Genomic DNA, 23,769 nt, shown 5'->3' on the forward strand with positions numbered 1-23,769 from the left:
GAGAGAGAGAACGAGGAAGTGATTTGTTGCTGTTGTTGCTATTTTCGGGATTCTGATATCTGCTAACGTGGGCTTGAGCTTCTCGTTACACTGCCACCTACAGGTTTGGCATGCTCGTAACGGCATTGACGGCATATATACACGGGTACATGTAAACGAACACTTTTCTGAAAACTGACAGCTGTGCACGATGTTATTTTTGAAAACGGAGAGGTTGAAATGTCTGTTTATGAATATAGCCGGCCATGTGTAAACGTAGCAAGAGTCAACGACAACCTGAAAAGGAACACACTGTGCTTATCATGTTGCTTAAATGGCCTCCTCCACTCCTCCACTTGCCTCCCTTCCTCGCGTCTGTCCCGTACCTCCTCGGTGGGAGGGACTAAGACGCAAAATCATCGGAGGAGAGAGGCAACGAGTAAATGTGTTATAGAGGGATGAGATGTCCTTTCCTCTAAAGCGTCAAATGAATTCGTCAGTTAGCAACTCCTTCAGCTGCACGGCTTCCGGGAAGGCTGCTCTCGTGTATCCTCGCCTATAGCTCCTCGATGATCCCTCCTCGGTCTTCGGGGCAGAAATAAGAGCTTTGAGACGGCCTTCACCGAGGAGGGAAAGAACAACTTCCGGTTCAGCCGAGGACCGAGGACAAAAATTGGTTCTGGAGAGAGTTTCCCAGCAAGCAAGGCAACGATTGTGTGGTTGCTTTGTTTGTTTATCTAGTTCTATTTCTTTGCTTTGCCTTTAATTGTAGACGAGCAAATTTGAAATTTAAAAAATTCAGATTGTGCTTCAGGCTTATTTTTTTTAAATTATTTTAGGGACATCACTGAAAAACATCAACAGTAATTGCTTGTGGATGCGTTCAACATGCACATTTCATCTTTATGTTGATAAAAATGTATTCCAGGCAGCAACCGCGCGTCGTCAAAACATATTCTGTAAATAATATGTGTGTGTTCGTATCTCGCAGGAGACGGGTTGTATATTTATATCCTCATACATCAAACAGGTTTTAAATGTCCTTCTGTGTCCCCATAACACTGCACTAATTGTTCTATCTTGTAAAAAAAATATACAAAGAAAGACACTAATGGCCTCACACATTTCTGCAAAGATTTATTGACTCACAAAAATGCATTTTGGTGATTGTATTCTACCACAGCAGACATCCTCAGTCGAGTCTCTTAAGTGCCTGAAATGTCACTGAAACGTCACAAATGTGACATTTACTCCTAAAATGTTTTAAAACTGTGATTGAGTCAGGCTGCTCGCCTCCTCCTGTGATTACATCATACACCTCTGCTTTATCAGACATGCAACAGGCAGTTCATACATTGTTAAAATGATTGCCCACATTACAAAAAATAAATCCTCTCCAATTGAAACAAATTACTGAGCAATCTCTTCAGCCTAGTGAGCTGCAAAGTGCAACACAAAATAAACTATTATCTACAGTCTTTATACAGCACCTGACTGACTGTTGTGTATTTTACACTGAGGTGATGCTTGTGCGAACTACAACTCAAACATGTGTTGCTGTACTTCTTGTTAATTACACCGTCATGCATGTCACATTAGAAAACATTAACAAAACACGTGATCCTTCTAAAAGATCCAAACAACCTCAAACCATATTTGTTCAGTGTTTAAAATGAATACAACTCCCACATCTAGCAGATGATCTGCTCTTATTGCAACACAATTATTATTATTTTTTCCACTGACTTTAAATTGTGAAACTAAAACACTGTAGATGTCATTTGAAAAACATTCAGAAACAAAAGTCTTTTAAACCATTTTTTTCTTTTTCTTTTTTTTACTTTTACAAAGTCAAGATTCGAAAGTAGTTTTAAAACATTTATTCTGGAACTGCAGCCACTGCAGCATGTTCCGTTTTTTTTTTTCCTGCAGGGTTTACACGTAACCGAAACCTGGTTTTAAATCCCCTGATTCCTCCTTAGAAATCCTTTTGGTAACACTTTACTTGAAGGTATCTACATAAGAGTGACATGACACTGTCATGAACACATAACACTGTCATGACATAGTCATGACACATGAACCCTAACCCTAACTCTAACCATAACCATAACTTGTGATGACAAAAACCGAATGACACTTACTAAAAGAAGTGTTATGTCATAAACGTTTATGACTTGTTTATAATGTTTATGACACGTTCATGACAGTGTCATGTCACTCTTATGTTGATACCTTCAAGTAAAGTGTAACCAATCCTTTAAACAAGAGCCATAAACGGTCTGGTACAAGGCACACATGGAGCTGGTTTCTCTCTTTATACGTGGCTCAGTTAAGGAAGGAACAGAGTTGATAGGAGTTGTTTAACTCTATAAAGCACGCTGGTTTCACATCAACTACATGTGTTCCACTGCAAACCTTTATGCTCAAATCCAGCTATTTAATAGATCATATTTTATTGTTGCACTTTATTTAACACTGTGAACACTGTCATGTTTCTAAACTGACCCTCGTGCTCAGAAGGGCAATAACAAAAAAGAAGACCGCCCTCCCCTGAAAAACAACCGCATAGGTTGTTTGTTCAACTCATATTAACGTTTCAAGTGACGGTGCCCTCTAGTGGCCGTAGTATTTAAGGTGACAAAGTATAAGAGCGCCAAAACTCTCTTGCTTCAAGTGTACACACTGTTTCCTTTAGAAACAGCCAGGCAGGGGAATAAATGACTTGTTTAACTGCCTCACACAGACATATGTACCTATGTTAAGAACATGTAATCACTGGATGAAGTCAAGGGTAAAGCCAGGATTCCACTCTTTAGGTTCACATGGATATTATGAGTGCTATGAAATGTGTTGTATATACTGTCTCGTCAGATTAGATTAGATTTAAAAACATATTCGCAGCACACAGTTGCAGCTGTTTGGTGTAATTAGTGTCTGTTAATATCATGCCGCTGCAGAGCTGCTACAGCTGACGTCTCAGCAGGGACGTGCACAGACAGGCACTTCTTATAATAATTTTTTTTTCTTCTTTTTTCTTTTAAAACAAAACGTTAAAAGTACACAACTCTGACTTCCTTACCAATTTATTTCAGTCGGAACTCAACAAAGTCGAAACTCCCGACCGGCTATTAAGATTTTTTTAATTCAATAAATACATTTGTTGCTGTGCGCAAACAGGAATATATATATTAATTTAATACAAATAAAAAAGCTCCCCTTTGATGTCTGTGTGTGCACATGCCTGCGTCTCAGGGCCTCCAGACAGCAGAGCAGACACCTACTGCTGCATCGCCCCACTGGAATAGGATCTCATTTAAAAAAAGAAATCCTCAAAAACACCTGAACGCCAGGTGAATTTAAAATGCCGCTCCAACAACCACATCCACTCGGCAGGTTGCTTCTGTAAATGGTTGTCAGATCTCATTTTGGCCCCTGAAACATGAGGCCTCTTTACACTTCCATTTTTTCAGGCCTGTTGACCTAAACCCTGCAGGGCGACAGAGAGCGGCCCAGGGATAGCTTGACCTCATTTCACTCTTGGACTCATTAACCCCGAGTTTACTCCGAGCCTCGGGTTAAATATATTTACACTCAAAAATCAGTATGCTAACGACAAACAGCTAGCTGAGACTGCTTTGGCTCTGACTCGGATTCACACCAGTGATTTTAAAGGTGCATTTGGAGTGAACACAAAGCAGGTTTTTTTCTCGCTTTACTGTGCAATTAGTTGCCACAAATATCCGTTCGACAAACTCCACAGAGGCTAGCTGTTGCTGCTAGCTTGGTAGCAACATAACCATAACAGGAACTCCAGTTCTCTGTTATGGTTTCCCCCAGTTTATGTTGTTGTCCTCTTGTGTCTGCAGTGGAGTCATACAGCTGCAGGATGTATGCAATTTATTTTGCTCGAATGGAAGCATTTTTAGATGATTGCACGATCTAGTTTTTAATCTGCAACTGTTCGTATCCACTCACATCTTTCCTTTGACTTTGGATGCATTTGCATCGCCTCTGAAATTAGCTTTGGGTTCAGTCTGAACACACCTTAAGACTTTTTGGGGGATAACCCTGAAAAAGTTGAGGATAGACATGCAATACAATGAGGATTAGTAAGTCGTGGGATAAACATTATTGCCACACCTTTGACTGTACATCAGTGTACAGTCAAAGAACTGCTCTGAGTCAGTCCACAAGGTGTTCAACTGCAGGTAACCACTGTGAGTGCCTTACACTGCAAAACATGGAGGAATTCAAATGACAGCTTAGGAACTGTAAGTGTGAATAAACTGGTAGCCTTGGGCCAACAGTACAGCAGACTAAAGTGGGTCTTATCCCCGGATAAAAATGTTTTTGGTTCTCTGTAGTCAAGGTTTTCAATCAGTAAGACAACAGCAAATTGCCGATAATGCTCAGCGACAGTTTTGCAGCGACAACAAGGCAGCCTTGTCGGTATAAGGTACAAAACCAAAGCGAGTGAGGTAACTGAAAATATGACAATGTATCAGGCTTTTTGTCAATCAGCTGATGATTAACATGACATATATCCACTGTAGCAGACATCACAGCGTCTCATTAGTTGGTCACATCAGAGTTGTCCTGTGCAGACTCCCCGTCTCTAAACAAAGCTAAAATAACTGGTAGCTGTTTTGTGTCGAACTGCGACAGCTCAACTTTAAACAGTTTGAGATCCTATGTGATCAAACTGTACTTCATTTATAAGAACAAAGATTACATTTGAGGTTTGGGAGATTTACATGGGAAACAGAAAGGCCAATTATTTACAAAAGAGAAATAACAGGGCTAAAGTATTAAACTATTGTTAGTATTTGATGAGGGGACCAAATACTGTAAACTTTTACTTTAAGCCCTTATTTTCATGACCAAGACTACTCCCAACTTCAGTGTGTGGGGAATGAAAAACATCCAACAATTGCATTTAAGATGTCAAAGTATCTCTTTAAACTTAAAAGTCTTGTGTCTTTCATTAAAATGTACTTATACAAACTGGAACATGTCCAGAAGTTATACAGGCTGAGATGAGCTCACCTTCCTCTTAACTCCTGCCTGATATCAGGTCATCTAAGAAGAAAAGGTCTCATCATTATTCATCACTCATCAACATTTAACACGTTGACGAGACTCACGATCAGAGACAGGGAGTCTGCTTGGATCAAACGTGGGAGCTCCCGGGATTTAACCCTTCAAACATTAGCACGCTAATCTGTTGCAGATGCAGCAAAGCAGCGAAACACACCTGTTGTTGTTACGGTACGCAGGATACAGGTGATTTAAATCTACCATTAAAAATAAAAGGGGATACAAACTGTTGATTATAGCTTTCATATTGAAACAAAGCTTGACTCAAGTAATATTTAATCCCATTCAAATTCAATAAAAAACTAGTTTTACTCATTTCTTAATGATATTCTGATATATATATTCCTTTAATATTTGACGCAAAATACTGTCCCAGTTTGTACTTATTATTTGGTTTGTTTGTGTATTATCAGTTTTTTATTTACTATTATATTTTCTTAAGTACCTTTTGAAATGAAAAAAAAAAGTGTTTCTCACTGTGCATAACTGTTTTGTCAGCACAAGTGCCTTAAAGTATAAATGTTATATGAAACAAAAATAGGGTGCCATAGAAAGTTTAATTAAACTGGACTGCAAGAGTAAACTGCAAAAACAACATGCCAAAGGTGTGCACATTTATTTCAGCCTAGATTACAAATATAAGCATTATTTACACATACTGAGTTAGGAATATTCACATAAAAGCTTCCGTGTTTGGATTTTGGTGACATTACGTTAAATCTAAGGCACAAGCGAGGCATGGCAGCGTTGACTAAAGCTGCCGTCAGCTAAGCGAAAAAATATGAAATATCAACAGGAACCCCAGGAGCTCGACCACATTGAGAGAAAAATAAATACATGAATAAATTAAAGACAAAATAGTTCTGTCCACTCTTATCTGTCTGTCTGTGGTATTTCCTCAGGATTTAAGGATCCCACAGATTCAACGTCTCCCCCTGCTGGACTGGGAGATGCAGTGCTGTCAGAAGAAAGAGGTGAGAGATCAGGTTGTCCTATTGGCCCGAGGCCCTCGCTGCTCTCTGCTGCTGCTCCAACATGGACCTGATAGCAGGAGTCATCATGGCGGGGGACATGGCTGGTCGCAAGGGGTACTGGGCATTTTTACCAGGGACGTAAATGCACTGGAAGTATCTCTGGCCTGTGAACACAGCAATATAACATGGATAGGTGAGTGGTTTAGTTTAGTTACTAACCCTTTTGCAGCGGCAACGGGGCTCTGTGCAGCGTTTAGTGCCGCCCATGACAAATGTGATTGGTTTAAAGAAATGCCAATAAACCAGAGCACGTTTTTCTCCCTTCTCAGAAGGTTGTGTGGACTAGCCAGACCCTCCTCCGCTACGTTGTGGAGGAAGGTCTGGCAAAGCGAGACCAAGAACCCCTTAACTGAAAGAGTTGCAATGTGTAACAACATAGCGGGGTCCCTGCAATGTTCAGAAGATTGTGTTGTCCGGCGACTTTCGCGCGCAAAAACTCGAGTGAAGATAATTACCTCTTCTGAAGAGTCCATCATGTATTGTTTCATTCTCCGTGTCCTCCTTGGCTACTAGCAGCTGCGTAAAGGAGTGGTTGGGGGGTGGGGGTGTGCGGTCACGGAAGGCTTGTATCATGTGAACGTGCCGACAGTTTTGTTGTCATTACTTAATTCCTCATGGGGGCGACAGAAACTACGCACTGTAGCTTTAAGTAAATGTACTTAGTTACATCCCACCACGGCTGACATTAGTATTAAGAGCTGAGACTGAAGCTGAGATTATAACAACCTCAGGGAGTTACTGGTTCACAAAATGAAATGTAACTTCTAGATCCAACAAAGAAACACCTGTGTGCTCCCCCTTGTTTCCTGTCTGTTTTTTTAAGATTTCAGTTATCCAATGCAGGCAAAAAGGTAAAAAAAACAACCTTAAAAAAAACATGGTTTGCACAAGTTTTAAGAGGAAACCCCTATTTATGTGTTACGTTCTTCAGAAAGTCACTTCCCTTACATTTAGAAAACATTTTTATAAAAAATGTCTGATAAAATTTCAGCAACTCTTACCTGGTTTCTTCTTTTCTGTCGTATTGTCATCAGTCTGGGTCTCTTCTGCAAGAAATGGGATCAAATACATTGTTAAATACAGTTGGTATGTGCGTGTGAGTCTGTGAGAGGGAAAGAAGACAAAGGATGACATGCATGTAAGTAGGTAAAGGATGAAAAATAGCCTGGAAAGAGAAAAACAAGAGTTTCCTTCAAAAAGGTTGTGATGTTCTTTCTCTCCTATTAAATGTCCCGCTGAAATTTTAATCTAATTTTGTTCCGGAAATCAACATATACCTCCTTGATATTTGTTCTGACTTTTGTACTTATTTTGTGCCAAATGTCATTAACAAACAAAAAAACATTCAAACGTAATTTGTCTGCAATGACGCCGTCCTATATTTTGATGTTTTCCCTGTTGCAATGAAGGTTTAAGTTTATCAGTGGCACTCAGCAGATTGGCACTCAACTATTAGGATTCAGTGCTCACATAACATTAGCAACCTTGGCTAGCTTCCACTTCCCAAATGGGGAAAAAAAGCACAACGGGTCTGCAAAATGTTGACTGTGGAAAGGGAGAGACATATTAAATTGCAGATGGTAGATACATGTCTTATAAACATTTGTTAGCTATATGGCATTCTCACAAGAGCTATATAATTACCAATTCATATTTCCTCACACAAATTATGAGATTTCCAATTTCAGTTTGACGGCAGTCAAATGATGGCAGTGTCCATAAAATGGTGACATCTCAAAAATAAAGCCCATCTTAACAGATCCATGTATGTTTGTCTTGCTTGCTTTGAGCATCGGAAACAACCCAGATCCAAAACTCGCGGCAAGTTAGACGAACAAACTTAACTTTGCACCAAAGCAATCAAGCCATTTTTGATCACACGCTAAGAAACAGTGTCAGACGTTAATATCAGGAAAATGTGGAATCACTCGGGGGAAGTGGGGGAGTGTTGATACTCCACTGGATGACTCAATAAGAACAGAACACTAATACCCCAATGTAATGGGTTTTGCTTCATGGATTTAATCAATCCAGCTAAGTATTATTGTTGCTAAATTCATCAAAGGCCGTAATCTCTTCCAATGACTCGAGGCGGCTCAAAAGACCGGTAATCTCGTCTCAATCAGCTCATCTCATTAAATTCTTATCCCTTATGTTCCTAATGTCATTAAAGCATATGCGTATTGAGTCAACCAGTAAAGAGATGGTGGAAATTAACTGAATACCTTAAGCTTTACGGGAAGATCTTTTTCCATTCTCTATGAACAACAAGCATATGGTATTAAACATGTAAACAAACTCGACTTTATATCTGCGTCTTAGTCCTCCAGGTTAATAAGAAGTACTAGAAGTACTTTCTCTGTTCATCCAAGAAGCTTCATCGGTTCTATTGACTGGTTGAAATTAGGGATGCACCGAATCCAGGATTCGGCTTCGGATTTGGCCGAATATTGGGCTTTTTGACGGGGTTCGGTTTCTGCCGAACCTTAGAATTTTTTTCCACCAAACCAAACTCTATGCTTGCACTACGCAAACTACGCTGGTCAACGTAATGACGCCGCTGTTGATTTACGGGAAGGTGTTTACGTAGGTGGACCGTTCAATGCAGTAGGCTGTGAGAAAGTGAAAATGGAACTCGAGAGCAGAAAAAGTGTTGTTTGGCAGTACTTTCAGTCAACAGAAGGCCATTCAAGTCCAGCTACATGTTCAATTTGCAATGCCAATTTGTCTCGTGGTGGCGAGGACCCTAAACAATACACAACATCGCCGTTGTTAAAATATTTGCGTATGAAACATCTGAAAGAATACGAGTTGTGCATGAAGGAATCTACAGACAGCAGCCAGTTAAAATAAAATAAAATGAAAAATGCACTGCTGTGAACGTTGTTTACTTCATTAATGTGTGTACTGTGTTAATGGACTGAGGATGGGAGTAGGATTCTGTATTCGGGATCGGATTCGGCAGAATCTTAACCAGTGTATTCGTTATTCGGCCGAACCCCAAAAATCTGGATTCGGTGCATCCCTAGTTGAAATACAGCCAGCCAATCACCACCCTCCTGCCTTGCAGTAACACCCTTTTCCCACCTTTCCCATCCCTTGACCTTCCCTGCTCAGCTGTTTCCCATTTACAGCCTTGCAGTATAAATACCAGCTCATTTCCACTCACTCCCTTTTGTTCTCCATGCCTGACCCCTTTTCAGACAAGTTTGCCTGGTTTTGACCCTTGTTTTTTGATTGTCGCGGGACAGTCGTTTCTATTGGTTGGGTGTGGCTTACCTGCGTCACAGTGCTGTAGGAGTTTACAAAAGCGGAGGTTAAAGACCCTGACGGAGAGTCGGAGTGTGGGAGGAGATATGTTTTTCTGAATGCCGAGTTCAATCCAGCTATGTCATCGTTGTGTGTGCCGTGTTGATATGAACGGTGTTTGCCTTCCCTCCGCGGAGCCAGTGCACAGAGCTCGGAGCAGCCACGGTCTGCTGAAATCCGCCGGATGACGCAAAGTGATTTCAGAAGAGTGCGGTTTCTCCGAGCTCCATGCATTAAAATCAGCAAAGCCCTTTTGAGTCGTGCTTCTGGGTTCAAGTCTGTCATTTTCTGAGCCTTTACAGTGCACGTCGTGTACAAACCGTGCTTGATTTACATCTCCTAAACTGTTGTGTGCTGTTGCACTTGTCAGAGCGGGACAACATACCCCACTATCATTGTTATTAGTACACTGAGGTCCACTCTGTGGCACACTAACTTCAACTGGGTTTCTTTTTTTTAGGCTTTTCCAAACATATCCATACCGTTTTGGATGCCATAGTTTGTTTACACTCTTCTTCCTGATGACATCACGCAGGTCATAAAAGACGGCAAGCGATGATTGGTCGGGAACCAACGTGTGTAGTAGTAGTAGTAGTAGTAGTCATGTCTAGAATTTATGTCTCTATATCCGCCTGATCGGCAGAGGTGTCAAGTAACGAAGTACAAATACTTCGTTACCTTACTTAAGTAGAAATTTTGGGTATCTATACTTTACTGGAGTAATTATTTTACAGCAGACTTTTTACTTCTACTCCTTACATTTTCACGCAATTATCTGTACTTTCTACTCCTTACATTTTAAAAATAGCCTTGTTATCTACCGGACCGAATAGCAACGCGAATTACGGTGCCTTATTAGGTGCAACTTACATGCCTGCGCTTCTCTCTGATGCTCCGAAAACGGACGTTAGAGGGAACTGAAACATCGCCGCACGGGACGCTAGTCAACACTACACCTGACAGCAGCTAACGTTAGCCTACCACTAGCTAGCAGCTGTAGTAAACATGGTTAAAATGCTGACAGCTAAATGGTGTAAAAGTGTCTGTATTTCACTGTAGAGGATTGTAACACCAGACTGTAGCTGCCGTTGTCTGAAAAACACAGACTCGGCCTGAAATAAGTTATTGTTATAAGTTATTGTTATTACATTTTTAATAAATCATTTAATTTTGACCCCTTAGCAATACACAAGCCGTTCTTTAATGTCGCCTTGTGCTCCTTTTTTTTTTTTAAGATCAACTTTTTATTGTTTTATATTTTTGAACATACAGAACAGACAAATACAACTGAACAAGGTGCTCCTTTTTTTGTGGAGGTGGGGTAGTGCACTATAGGCCTCTGTGGGGGCTAAGCTTTTGTCCTTAATGGCATTTTTCCCCCCTTTTGAAACCAGTACTTTTACACTTTTACTTGAGTAAAAAGCTTGAGTTGATACTTCAACTTTTACAGAAGTCTTTTCAAACCCTAGTATCTATACTTCTACTTGAGTAATGAATGTGAATACTTTTGACACCTCTGCTGATCAGACACAATTTGTTTTCCAACAATATTTGTTGTGCCATCCTAAGTACAACTTCTGGATAAATAACACCATTCACATAGTACAAAGTGTTAATAGTCGTCCTGGTGACTGGATATATATATATATGGCTTTCATACTCACTAGCTTGTGATGGTTGTTTCTCTTTATCTAAAATGTGAGGGGGAGAACAAGGAGAGAATGTAAACAATGTCAAACATCCTCAGCACACATTAGACCCATTTTCTTGTGAATCCATACCTTGAGCTTCTTTGACAGATTTCGTTTCAGCCTTCTCATCTTTGCCTGCGAAAAGGAGAGACAGCCTAATTACATCCTGCCAAATAACTCTCCGTAATTGTGGTGTACATTCAATATGCTGGCCATATTGTTCTCCTCTCAGTGTAATACAGCTTGACATGTCCCTAATTGGAACGTTATCGTGCATAGAACGGGCAAATTTAATCTCATGATCTGCAACTATGTTTGCAAGAAGTGATTTGTTCTGAGATGTCGGTAGAGATTTAACATCAACACGTCTCTAATATACCCAAGGCTGTTTGTTTTGCCTGCTCTTCCGCTGTTTGACATAAATTCCTCCGTTCAGCTTCTTAGAACTTCTCACAGAGCAGAACAGAGCGTTTATAAAAACTGTCTCACATGCTGTCGAGCATTTCTCTTCAACATGACCAGAACATTTGTTTAATGTCTCAAAAAATCTAAATGTTGTTCATGTGTATCCTCTAATCATAAATATTATTATATTATTAGGGAGCAACTCTGTGTTGCCGACATGTTTACTCTTATCTTCATTTAATATATGCTTCATTCAAATGTATCTCATGAGTTTCTATTTTCAGTGCAGGAAGTTAGACTGAATTATTGGACTGTGACTGGCGATAAAAATGTAGATGAAGTAGCCTTGTTAAGTTTCAAACTGAACGGGAGCCCGGATAGCTCAGTTGGTAAAGGGGTTCCTATATATAGAGGTTAACTCCTCAGTGCAGTGGGCCGGGGTTCAACTCCAACCTGCAGCCCTTGGCTGCGTGTCATTCCCCTCTCTCTCCCCTTTCATGTCTTCTGCTGTCCTAAATGAAGGCTGAAAATGCCGAAAAAATTATCTTTAAAAAAAAACTAAGAACGGGGCTCACAAGGTCTGACAGTCTAGAGATACGTGGACCAGCTCCAGCCTTTTGTCTGTTGCTAGGGAAACTTAGTCTCTGCGTGCTTTGTGATCCAACAGATCTGTGTATTGAAACTCCAATTCTTGACTGATTAAATATGTATTTGACTTTATCTTATCGTCTTATTTGGCTCTTGCTTAGGATCAATGTTTTAACAAATGCGCGGGGATATATAGGTCTATATATATATATATATATATATATATATATAGGTATATGCCCCAAAAAAACCTTTTCAAAATGAATGATTTTGTGTTTGCTTCATTTCAGTGTTTGCTTGGAACAACAAAAAGGCTCAAACTAAAATAGTTTATTGTTAAGTAAAAAATGAGAAACTTGTGGGACATCACGGTGGTTTGGGCCTGAGATGTACAGGTAGGCTATACCACATTAAGTGCAACATTTTTAATCCAGACGTTCACCAACAAATAAAAGCGTACATGCGTATGTTAAAATCTACACTTACTTTTCTTGTCGGCCAACGATTTTGATCGTTTTTTGGCTGAAAATAAAAAAGAAATTAACATGAAAAACTGCAGGTTTCAGCACAAGAGTACTGCTCTGCACCACAGGCCAGTGAAACCCTAAATGCTCATGGTACTGTAGAGCATTTGTGTCTCACGTTCAAGGGTGTAACTTTGGTTTGAGAAGTGGGGTGGGGGCACAAAAGTGGGAGTCTGGGGGGTCCTCAGCCAAAATAAAAACAGTTTTCTATTTGAATGCCATCTCCTGCATTTCTACATAAGCTTAGGCACTATGGTGATACAAAATCACGGAACTAATTAAGTTGATCATAATGATAAATTCTTCCAGACACAATAGTACTAATAATACTACTAATAGTACTTTCTTTGTTGTTTAAAATAGGGGCCTATCACAGACACTAAGAAAATAAAGAAGTGATTGTGTGTGTGTGTGTGTGTGTGTGTGTGTGTGTGTGTGTGTGTGTGTGTGTGTGTGTGTGTGTGTGTGTGTGTGTGTGTGTGTCTGTGTGTGTGTGTCTGTGTGTGTGTATATATATGTATATGTAATAAAGATAAATAAAATAATATGATACAAATCTGAAAGTGGGGGGACACAAAATGGATTTTGAAAAGTGGAAATGACGCCCTAGCTCACATTAGAGAAAGTAAGCAGTAACCAGTGTTACCTGGTTCAGAGGAAGATCTGGCAGGTTTCTCCTCCTTTGCATGAGAGGTCACGTTCTCCTTCTTCCCAGCTTCTAGTCTCGTTCTCAGTCTGATCGGCTGTGGACGTGGTTCTGGATCCGAATCTGTTTAAGATTAATTTGATTTAAATTTATATCGCTTGAACCAAACTCCGGTTTAGAATCTGCATAAGCAGAAAAGACAATGCAAATGGGAAATGGTACTAAATTGGAGATTAAAATTAAATCATAAAAGTACAAAACATCCTTTTTTAAAGAGTTTTACCTTTCTTGGCTGTAGAAGCCTTGGCTTTGCTCCTGACGGGTGACACTTCTAAGAGGAGCAAAATCAATTACTTTTCAATCGTGTGTGTGTGTGTGTGTGTGTGTGTGTGTGTGTGTGTGTGTGTGTGTGTGTGTGTGTGTGTGTGTGTGTGTGTGTGTGTGTGTGTGTATGTCACTGTGTGTCACTTTGTGTGTGTGTGTGTGTGAGTGACACTGTGTGTGTGTGTGTGTGTGTGTGTGTGTGTGTGTGTGTGTGTGTGTGTGTGTGTGTGTGTGTGTGTGTGTGTGTGTGTGTGTGTGTGTGTGTGTGTGTGTGTGTGAGTGACACTGTGTGTGTGTGTGTGTGTGTGTGTGTGTGTGTGTGTGTGTGTGTGTGTGTGTGTGTGACACTGTGTGTGTGTGTGTGTGTGTGTGTGTGTGTGTGTGTGTGTGTGTGTGTGTGTGAGACAATGTGTGTGTGTGTGTGTGTGTGTGTGTGTGTGTGTGTGTGTGTGTGTGTGTGTGTGTGTGTGTGTGTGTGTGTGTGTGTGTGTGTGTGGGTGTGTGTGTGTGTGTGTGTGTGTGTGTGTGTGTGTGTGTGTGTGTGTGTGTGTGTGTGTGTGTGTGTGTGTGTGTGTGTGTGTGTGTGTGTGTGTGTGTGTGTGTGTGTGTCTGACTGTGTGTGTATGTCTGACTGTGTGTGTGTCTGACTGTGTGTGTGTGTGTGTGTGTGTGTGTGTGTGTGTGTGTGTGTGTGTGTGTGTGTGTGTGTGTGTGTGTGTGTGTGTGTGTGTCTGACTGTGTGTGTATGTCTGACTGTGTGTGTCTGACTGTGTGTGTATGTCTGACTGTGTGTGTCTGACTGTGTGTGTATGTCTGACTGTGTGTGTCTGACTGTGTGTGTACCTGTCTTGTCAGAGGCTGATTTCCTCTTCTGTCGGACTGTAGCAGCAGGCTCTAACATAATGAGGAACGAGTCGTGATCAGTGGCCTGAATAATTTGTTTTCTTAGTACAGTTTTAGCCGAACACCCTCTGGCCTAGATAAAAGGGTTTTACCTTTCTTAGCAGCTGCTGCAGGTTTGGTTTTCTCTTTTACAGCTGGCTCTGTACAAACCAAACAAATGGTGATTCCCTTTCAGTCTTCTTATTCCAAAGAAGTACGGTTTTTTTTTCAACTTTTGGGGAGACACATAATAACAGTGGGGGGGTCGTCCCCCATGAAATCAAAAAAAGTTTGGGCGTCAAGCACTTAATTTCCGGGCACCTGGTTAGCACACCTGGTAGAGCGCGCGCCCATATATAGAGGTTTACTCCTCGACGCAGCGACCGCGGGTTCGACTCTGACCTGCGGCCCTTTGCTACATGTCATTCCCTCTCTCTCTCCCCTTTCAAGTCTAAACTGTCCTATGGAAAAAATGCCCAAAAAATAATCTTAAAACAAAAAAAATATGTGCTGGAAACTTAATTCCCAGCACATAAAGGAAAAATAATTAGAACCAAAAAAAGTCATAAAAAAATCAAGTCCAGGCACTCAAGGTTGGTTTACAAAAAGTCATAAAAAGGCCTTTAATAAATAGGGCAAGTCATTAAAAATACACCATTGCGTGTCGGCTTGAGCCTTCCTTAGGGTGTTCGTAATTTCCTGCATTTTGGTGAATTTTTATTCAACAGTTTATGTTGCAAATGTCTCTATTCATGTAAAGGATAGCTCCTTCTGCGTTCTGCATATTCAAAAAAATCACACGTGTTTCGGGATGGTTTTTTAGGAATCAGGTACATCAACAACAATCAACAACAAATCTGAGCCTGAGAGTAAGACCTTGTTCAAGCCAGACACTCCAAAGTTTAAATCTACGGGAATCTCTTTATTTTTCTTGCTCCTGTTGTTTTCTTTAACCCCCAACATTGCAATGTAGACACAGTTCTTGTTTTCCGTACATGTTTTGAGCCCCCATGAACGGTTATGTTTACCTCTTTTGGGGAGTGGGTTGTCTCTTCTAGGAAAGGCATGGCAGATTTATTTGTATAGCACATTTCAGCAACGGGGCAATTCAAAGTGCTTTACATAAAACATTAAAGAGTAGTTAAAAACAATTAAAAATATAAAAACAGATAAAATACGGCAATAAAAGTTACAGTGCAGTATATAATACATACAATACTTTTCTTATTTTCTATCTTATTTTAGAACGCCAGTATGGGACATATAATCAACCAGCAATCCTAATGCGGGTGTCCTAATCCCTCTAAATATTGGGGGGGGGCATATCCCCTGCATCTCTACCCACCTCACCCTACCCTCCCCCCCACCCCCCACCCCCCTATGTCTCATTCCACAACATTGTAATTTTCTTGGAAACTTTATATTCTACCAAAATGTCCATTACCTTTCTTAGCAGCTGCAGCAGGTTTGGGTTTCTCTTTTACAGCTGGCTCTGTTAAAAACAAATGCAAATGACTTAAAGATATCAAATATAAATTAACACATTAAAGCCATTTTCACATTATTTATGTAAAATAGAAACTGTATATTCTACCAAAATGTCCTTTACCTTTTCTTCTTTCTTTTTGACTTTTGGTTTTCTCTTTTCTCGCAGTTGGCTCTGGAACAAAAGCAAATTAATAAGTGCAGTGTATGTTAAAATAAAATGATATCCACAGTTGGTTACGGCGTTAAATTCACCTTTCTTTGCAGCACCAGCTTTGGGTTTCTCTTTCGAAGCAGCAGCATCTAGATTTGGATGATTAGTGTTGAATTACGTTATTCATATTGTAGAATAATGTTCTTACTATTTGCAGATAAATATAATAAGAATGTAAATGGTTTCCATAAGAGACCAAGTATGTTTTGGTGTATGCTTATTGCACAGAAGGTTTAGCTCAAGACATAACTAAAGAGTAGTTAAAGGTCATGAGTTGCGAGCAAAATACATTGAGTAATAATAACAAATGAAACAGGAACAGAATGTACCGCTTCACGTGAGAGCAAATGAGGACGAGACATAATAAAGTGGCGGGTCAATAAAGAAAGTATAAGAGTTTAGGGAAAGGATAGAACTAGGCTCACAAGGGTGCTGGGATAGCTCAGTTGGTAGAGCGGGTTCCCATTTATAGAGGTTTACTCCTCGATGCAGCAGGCCCGGGTTTGACTCCGACCTGCGGCCCTTTGCTGCATGTCATTACCCCCTCTCTCTCCCCTTTCATGTCTTCTGCTGTCCTAAATAAAGGCTGAAAATGCCGAAAAAATTATCTTTAAAAAAAAACTAAGAACGGGGCTCACAAGGTCTGACAGTCTAGAGATACGTGGACCAGCTCCAGCCTTTTGTCTGTTGCTAGGGAAACTTAGTCTCTGCGTGCTTTGCGATCCAACAGATCTGTGTATTGAAACTCCGATTCTTGACTGATTAAATATGTATTTGACTTTATCTTATCGTCTTATTTGGCTCTTGCTTAGGATCAATGTTTTAACAAATGCACGGGGATATATAGGTCTTTTATTGGAGTCAGACACATTGTCCCAAAAGAGGGGACACAGAGGAAGTAAATCCCCAACAATATCTTACTCAAGTGTGTAATGTCTGTCTGTATATTTACAGGAAAGCATGGCTCAAATTGCTGTCTGTATCATTTGTAAAAACACTCAAGTGCACGCCATTGAAAAGCCAATTACTTAGCTGTAAACATAAATTACCTTTCTTTGTTTTCTCTCTGGCTGCTGCTGGCTCTGAGGGGATAATTGGAGGGAAATGGCCGAGCAGAGTTAATTTTCCATAATGAATGCATCCTTGCAGCCTATGTGTCATTGTACATCATGTTAAGTGTTGCAGCTGTATTTATTTACAAGGAATCCTCCGGTTTACAGACAAAATTAGGCTTTTTTAGTGGATCTGGAGAAGCATGCGGTACCTTTTTCTGTATCGGCAGCCTTGCTTTTCTTCTTTGCAGCTGGAAACAATAACATGTTTATTATTGTTAACAGCATTAATTAAAAGAAAAATAATTAAGTGTGTGATTTTAACTGCAAATTAAATGGTTTGTACCTTTCTCAGTGGAGGCAGCCAACACTTCTTCCTCAACAGTCTCTGGTTCTTTAAGAGAAAAAGAGTTTAAAGGGTAACTATGGATATTTTTCATATTTTCCTCTGTTTTTGTGTCTAAGTGACTGATGGGAACAACAATTTTTGACATTGGTCCAGTATTAAGCTTGATTAAGATTGCTGCAGTCGGCAGCGGCAAAACAAGCTACAATGTAAGTTAATAGGGCAATTGTCCCGCTTGAATTTCTGTTTAACCAGAAACAGCTCCGAAGTCACTAGCGCTAAACCCACCAGACTCCATTTAAAAAGGCAATACTTTTAGCGTGTATAGAGCCAACATATTTTCACATGTAAATCAGTATAAAGTATAAAATCATAAAGGTTTTATATGCCTTTGAGTGACACAATATGTTACAGATTTCTCACTCAAAGACTGTATATGAGATAATAGTTCTGCCTTACTGACTATAAAGTTTTAATCTGCACATACTGTTTAAGAATATAACAATAAAAGAGTCTCAGTTGTGATTAAATCATATCTTCTCACCCTGGACTGGAGCTACAGCCGGCTGAGCTTCAGCAGCTGGAACTGGGATCTCAGGCTGAACCGGAGCCTCTGGTTCTGTGGCTTCTGGCTGGACTGGTTCAGCTGGCTGGACTGGTTCAGCTGGCTGGACTGGGTCAACTGGCTGGACTGGATCTGGTTGAGGCTGCATCACTGGCTGCATTGGTGGATATGGGTGATATGGGTGATATGGGTGATATTGTGCGTATAACGGGTGCATCGGCTGCGGCGGTTGCTGCTGATAAAGAGGCGGTGGAGCTCCGGGGTTGACGGGGTGAGCGGTCACAACAGGAGCAGAGGGAGCTGGAATATAAAAATGTGTTTTAGTATTTCAGAAGAAGAAGCTGAAAATATGGACAAATCCTTCTGGTCCAAACTTTAAGACAGGGTCTTCAATGGCCAAGGTCCCCTTAGCTGAAAGAGACACAGAGTAGGGTCCCCCTACTACAAATACTGTATAAAATTTAGCTGTATATTAAACTGGGCCGACTGGACGAAAATAAATGGATTTTAATATATAATTTATGCAATTTTGAAAAAAGAAACTTTCAAAACAAATATTTGCCCCCCCAGCATTAACTCTGAGGACCCATTAGGGGTCACAGACCCCCTGTTGAAGATTTGTTTTAAGGGACAGTTTGGATATTTTGAAGTGGGGTTGTATCCGCTATATTTACAGTATTTTCAGCGCTTTACCTTGCCGTCAGACAGCCCTTTACGACGGGGAACTGAAGCCGTTGTCTCTGCTCTCTTCAATGCCACCAGACTCCTTTGACAAAAACAGTCATTTTACTTCGCAGAACACGGGAGTTGCTGGTTTACCACTGCGTCGATCGGCTAGTTTGTTTGAGTTAACGTGTGACTTTGGCGTTTGGTGTGGAAAGGGCTGTCTGACGGCATATAAAGTGTTGAAAATATTCTAAATATATCGTCCACTTAAACTGATACTAATATTTTTAGGTTGTCCTTTTTTTTTAGCTGCTGCCCCCGTCTACAGCAGTACTTTGCTTGGCTTCCGTGTCGGTACTCCTGCCCTGCTTCTCCAAACTGGAGGTGTGCCGACCGCCATCTACTATAGCTATCACACTGACTATGGAGAAGTAGCTCATACAACCACACTATAAAAGATCTGAACTGTCCTTTTAAAGGAATAGTCCTTTACTGATATTACATCACTCATAGTTGACAGGACAACAGTGTAAATACCTGACATGGTCGGAGGAGGGTACGGGTTGTCCGTGACGACGTGATGAACTAGAAGAAAAATAGATTTTTGAAGCAGGTTGTCATCTCCAGAGTTAAACTGATGTGTATTTCCCCTGTATGATAACTTTGTTACTTACCGTACCAGCCAGGCGGGGAGGGGCAGTAGACTGGTGCAGGTCTGCAAGGGCCAACTGAAACAGACGAGGGTTGTTGGTTGTTACAATAAACATGTCCCTCCAGATTACTGCATGAAAGATATTCTACTACGGTATATATTGTATATTTACTTTTGAATAGGTACTTTAAATACATCATGAAAATAATAGGTGTTATACCTTCTTGTTCAGATTCTGAGACCTCTTCTTCTTTTTTGGTCTCTGGCTCTGTCAAAAAAAAATGACCCGATGGAAAAAAAGAAGAAAAAAATTATAATATTAATAATATGGATATGCACTTTATCCAATTTTGCAGCACTTTATCTTATCATATTTTACCTTTTTTAACAGCTATTATATCTTAATGTGTGAGTATGTGTGTGTGTTTGTTTGAGCAGAGTGAATGGGAACAGTTTTATGAGACACAGGAAATTGTGTTGTATGTGAACATGCAATGACAATAAAGTTATTCATTCATTCATTACCCAGGCTTCTCTGTGCTGGACTATCGACCATCCTGGGATCTCTCTCTCTCTCTCTCTCTCTCTCTCTCTCTCTCATTCCAGATGTTCTGGATCTTCATCCTGCAGGAGATTCAGCCTCTCTCTCCCCTGTGTGTTAATTTCTTTCTCCTGTCCGTGTGAATGATGTGCTCCAGTTTTGTGTCTTGTGTGTTTGTGCAGTCTGTCCTCTTCCAGGTCTCCATTGTGGAGACAAAACCTTTTGTCATCCTGATTGTCTATACTGTAATATTACTATGTGCGTCTATTCTGTACACACAACACACTATATATAGCGGCATCGAGGGTCTGAGGACTGTACAGATTGTAAAGCACCTTGAGGTGTGTGATTTGTGATATTGGGCTATATAAATAAAATCTGACTTGACAACAGACAAATTAATAGGTTAATATCTACAGTACAATACCTTTAATGGATCTCATCACAGGAATTAGTGTGAAGGTGACTTACCTTTTTTGGGAGTCTTGGTGGGAGTCTTCTCCACTCTCCTTGCTTTATTATTGTAATACAAAAAAAGAGACATCTTATTCATTTAAGTTATGACAACACTGTGACATAAATTGTGAAAAGGTGTCGTTGGAAAGGTTATGTCGCATTTATTCATATGATCTTATTGTAGCTTTCTTTGCACGTTTCTTTCAGTTTAAGCTTAATTTAATGGAATACGTCAACATTTTTTGTGAAATGCCCTTCCTGCTGGAGAGAAGATTGATACCACTCTCGTTTCTGTAGGATAAATATGAAGCTACAGCCGGTTAGCTTAGCTTAGCATAGCAATTGGAAACAGAGCAAAGCCTGGCTCTGTCCAGACTAAAGGTACGTTACAAAAACTGCATCTCTATAGCTCACTAATTAACATGGTACATTTCATTAGGTTGGTCTGACTGCTGGCTGTAGCATCATATTTAATGGACAGATAAGTAAACAAGGGTATTTCCCAATGTTGACTTTTTCCTTTAAACTCACTCCTAACCTACTGATTTACAGTAAGACCATCTCAGTCAGGAACACACTTGTCATAGATTTAACCACTTAAGCAAAAAATACAGTTATGCTTGGCGCTGAGTGTCCTGCTACTCCCTGCTATGCCCTGCAGTGCCCTGCTATGCCCTGCTATGCCCTGCAGTGCCCTGCTACGTCCTGCTATGTCCTGCAGTGCCCTGCAGTGCCCTGCTATGCCCTGCTATGCCCTGCAGTGCCCTGCTACGCCCTGCTATGCCCTGCAGTGCCCTGCTACGTCCTGCTATGTCCTGCAGTGCCCTTCTACGCCATGAACTACTACAACTACTATTTCTAGTCATACAGTAGTTCCGTTATCTTTATTGTGACTATAATTGCCACTGTTCATAACACCCCCAACTGGCACCGCCAGACACTCGGTCTGTCCGAGGAGTTTTTCCTCGCCACTGTCGCACTAAATGCTTGCTCTTGGGGGAATTACTGGAAGTGTTGGATCTTTGTAAATTATAGAGTGTGGTCTAGACCTACTCTATCTGTGAAGTGTCTCAAGATAACTCAAGATGATTTCATACTTTAAATAAAATTGAATTGAATTGAATTGATGGCTCCGCTCTTGATAATGCTCCCTGGACCAGCCAAGCAGCATGCTAAGCTGAAACCGGGAGCACCATGCAGAAACCAGGGCTGTTGTACTTGAGTCCGGACTCAGACTCAAGACGCTTTTCTGTTGTCTTGGACTCGTCTCAGAATCGTTGGTGTTTGGACTCGGACTTGTCTTGGACTCGCCAAATATTCTAGATGGTCTCAACCGAGTCTAGCACTAAATGTTTTTGTTCTAAAGTAACTTCCTCCTTCAAAACAAAACCATTGATGAAGCGCGCTCGTTCAGAAAACAGGTATTAGTTTAATTCAAAATCAACGAAGTTGAGGTAACGAAGTACAAATACTTTGTTACCTTACTTAAGTAGAAATTTTGGGTATCTATACTTTACTGGAATAATTATTTTACAGCAGACTTTTTATTTCTACTCCTTATATTTTCACGCAATTATCTGTACTTTCTACTCCTTACATTTTAAAAATAGCCTCGTTACTCCTATTTCAGTTTGGCTTGTTTTCATTCCGGCTTGTCATCGTTAAAAAAAAAAACACAAAAACAAAAACCTATCCAGATAAATCGCGCCATCTGGATAGAGTGAATTTGATTGTGGTTGGATGAGAAGTATAAACATATACCACTCCGACACCCTATTGGTTTGTACGCGATCCTTCGCACCTGCACATGACACAAATCACTTCACACTCCAGCAAGGAAATAGCAGACGTACTGTATGTAGCCTAGTACGAAGATGTCCGTGGCAGAGACTCAAGAGAGTCCAAGCACCGGCAATTTTCTTGTCCAGTTTTGTTATCTTACATCCGTTGCCCTCACAGATTCCTGCAGCTAAGCTTGGATGTATATTTACATTCCAATAAAGGCTATTGATAACATGCCTCTGAAGTTTGACTTTTTGCACCATTACGATTCTCATAGGTAACTAGTCATCATATCTTCCGCTCCATGAACCACATGTTAATGCTCAGTAGTACACATATTGTATATGGTTGTTTAATGTATTTGTATTGTACTAAAATGCGTCAATTTTTAATGGGCATAAATGCGGCTGAAACAGGTGCATCCCAAATTTTTTCAACATAAACATTTTAATATAACATTACAGTCATTATGGCCTTTAGAAAAAAAAATTTTTTGTGGAGGTGGGGTAGTGTACTATAGGCCCTAAGCTTTTGTCCTTAATGGAATTTTTTTCCTTACATTACTTTTACTTTTATACTTTAAGTAGTTTTGAAACCAGTACTTTTACACTTTTACTTGAGTAAAAAGCTTGAGTTGATACTTCAACTTCTACAGAAGTCGTTTTAAACCCTAGTATCTATACTTCTACCTGAGTGATGAATGTGAATACGTTTGACACCTCTGGTCGCCTGGTCATCAGGTATCAATCCTTTTCATTTTGGCCACAGACACAATGTCAGCGAGCACTTTGTGCTATGAATTCTTCAGGACAAGTCATAAGTTCAAGAATGGGAACATTTCTATTTTATATTTTAATTTAATATTTTGGCCTAATTTGATCCCATAGTGTGTTACTCTACACTTGCTTTTTGATTATTACAAATAATATGCAACATGATCATCTTAAAGTATAAGATATACCGTCTCTCGCATCACATAAAGTATGAACAGGTAAGTGAGTGGTCTTGAAGAGGATTCTTTTTTTTCTGTCTCGGTATTGACTGTCTCTAATTTGGACTCCTGACTTGGACTCAAACTTTTTTGAACTCGGCCTTGACTTTGATTTGAACCTCTTTGGACTCTGTCTCAACTAGTCCTGGTCTTGGACTTGTCTTGGACTCGACAAAGGTGGACTTGAATACAGCCCTGGCAGAAAAAAGAGTGAGCCAAAACGTTGCCAGCAGCAGCAGTGAGTAAAGCAGCGTCAGTGTAGGGATCAGTAAGGAGGGACACATATTTAAAAGGACCACCTTGATGTGAGACTGGCTGTGATTGGTGTGTGTCTGATAGGAATGATAATTCAATCAGCGGGCGTATGACTTCCGTATCCTGCATGAACTAACGCTAAGCTTAATTATATGCCCGTAGTAAGTGTGAGTACCTCTGAAAGGAGCAGGAAGTTTCCTGATCCGCCTGGTTTGTGGCTCCAGTTTTACAATTCTGGGCAGACCTGAATGCAACACTAGCACATCATTTAATTAATTCCAT

At 40.3% G+C, this 23,769-nt stretch overlaps 1 protein-coding gene across 1 annotated transcript; it reads right to left on the reverse strand.

Moving 5' to 3' along the window:
• Positions 1-2,238: 2,238 nt before the first annotated feature.
• LOC144533757 (uncharacterized) lies at positions 2,239-23,739 on the reverse strand. Its single transcript, XM_078275307.1, has 21 exons — positions 23,663-23,739; positions 20,475-20,516; positions 19,683-19,730; positions 19,485-19,538; positions 19,348-19,395; positions 18,124-18,444; positions 17,580-17,627; positions 17,446-17,484; positions 17,231-17,263; positions 16,223-16,270; positions 16,092-16,142; positions 15,927-15,974; positions 14,596-14,643; positions 14,444-14,494; positions 13,560-13,607; positions 13,277-13,399; positions 12,593-12,628; positions 11,204-11,248; positions 11,087-11,113; positions 7,115-7,159; positions 2,239-6,217 (listed from the first exon to the last, which is right to left on the reverse strand). The coding sequence occupies exons 5-21, from the start codon at positions 19,352-19,354 to the stop codon at positions 6,072-6,074; spliced, it is 1,164 nt and encodes a 387-aa protein (XP_078131433.1). The 5' UTR covers positions 19,355-19,395; positions 19,485-19,538; positions 19,683-19,730; positions 20,475-20,516; positions 23,663-23,739; the 3' UTR covers positions 2,239-6,071.
• Positions 23,740-23,769: the final 30 nt, after the last annotated feature.

This window comes from Sander vitreus, chromosome 18, assembly GCF_031162955.1.
Source record: "Sander vitreus isolate 19-12246 chromosome 18, sanVit1, whole genome shotgun sequence".
Lineage (NCBI taxonomy): Eukaryota > Metazoa > Chordata > Actinopteri > Perciformes > Percidae > Sander > Sander vitreus.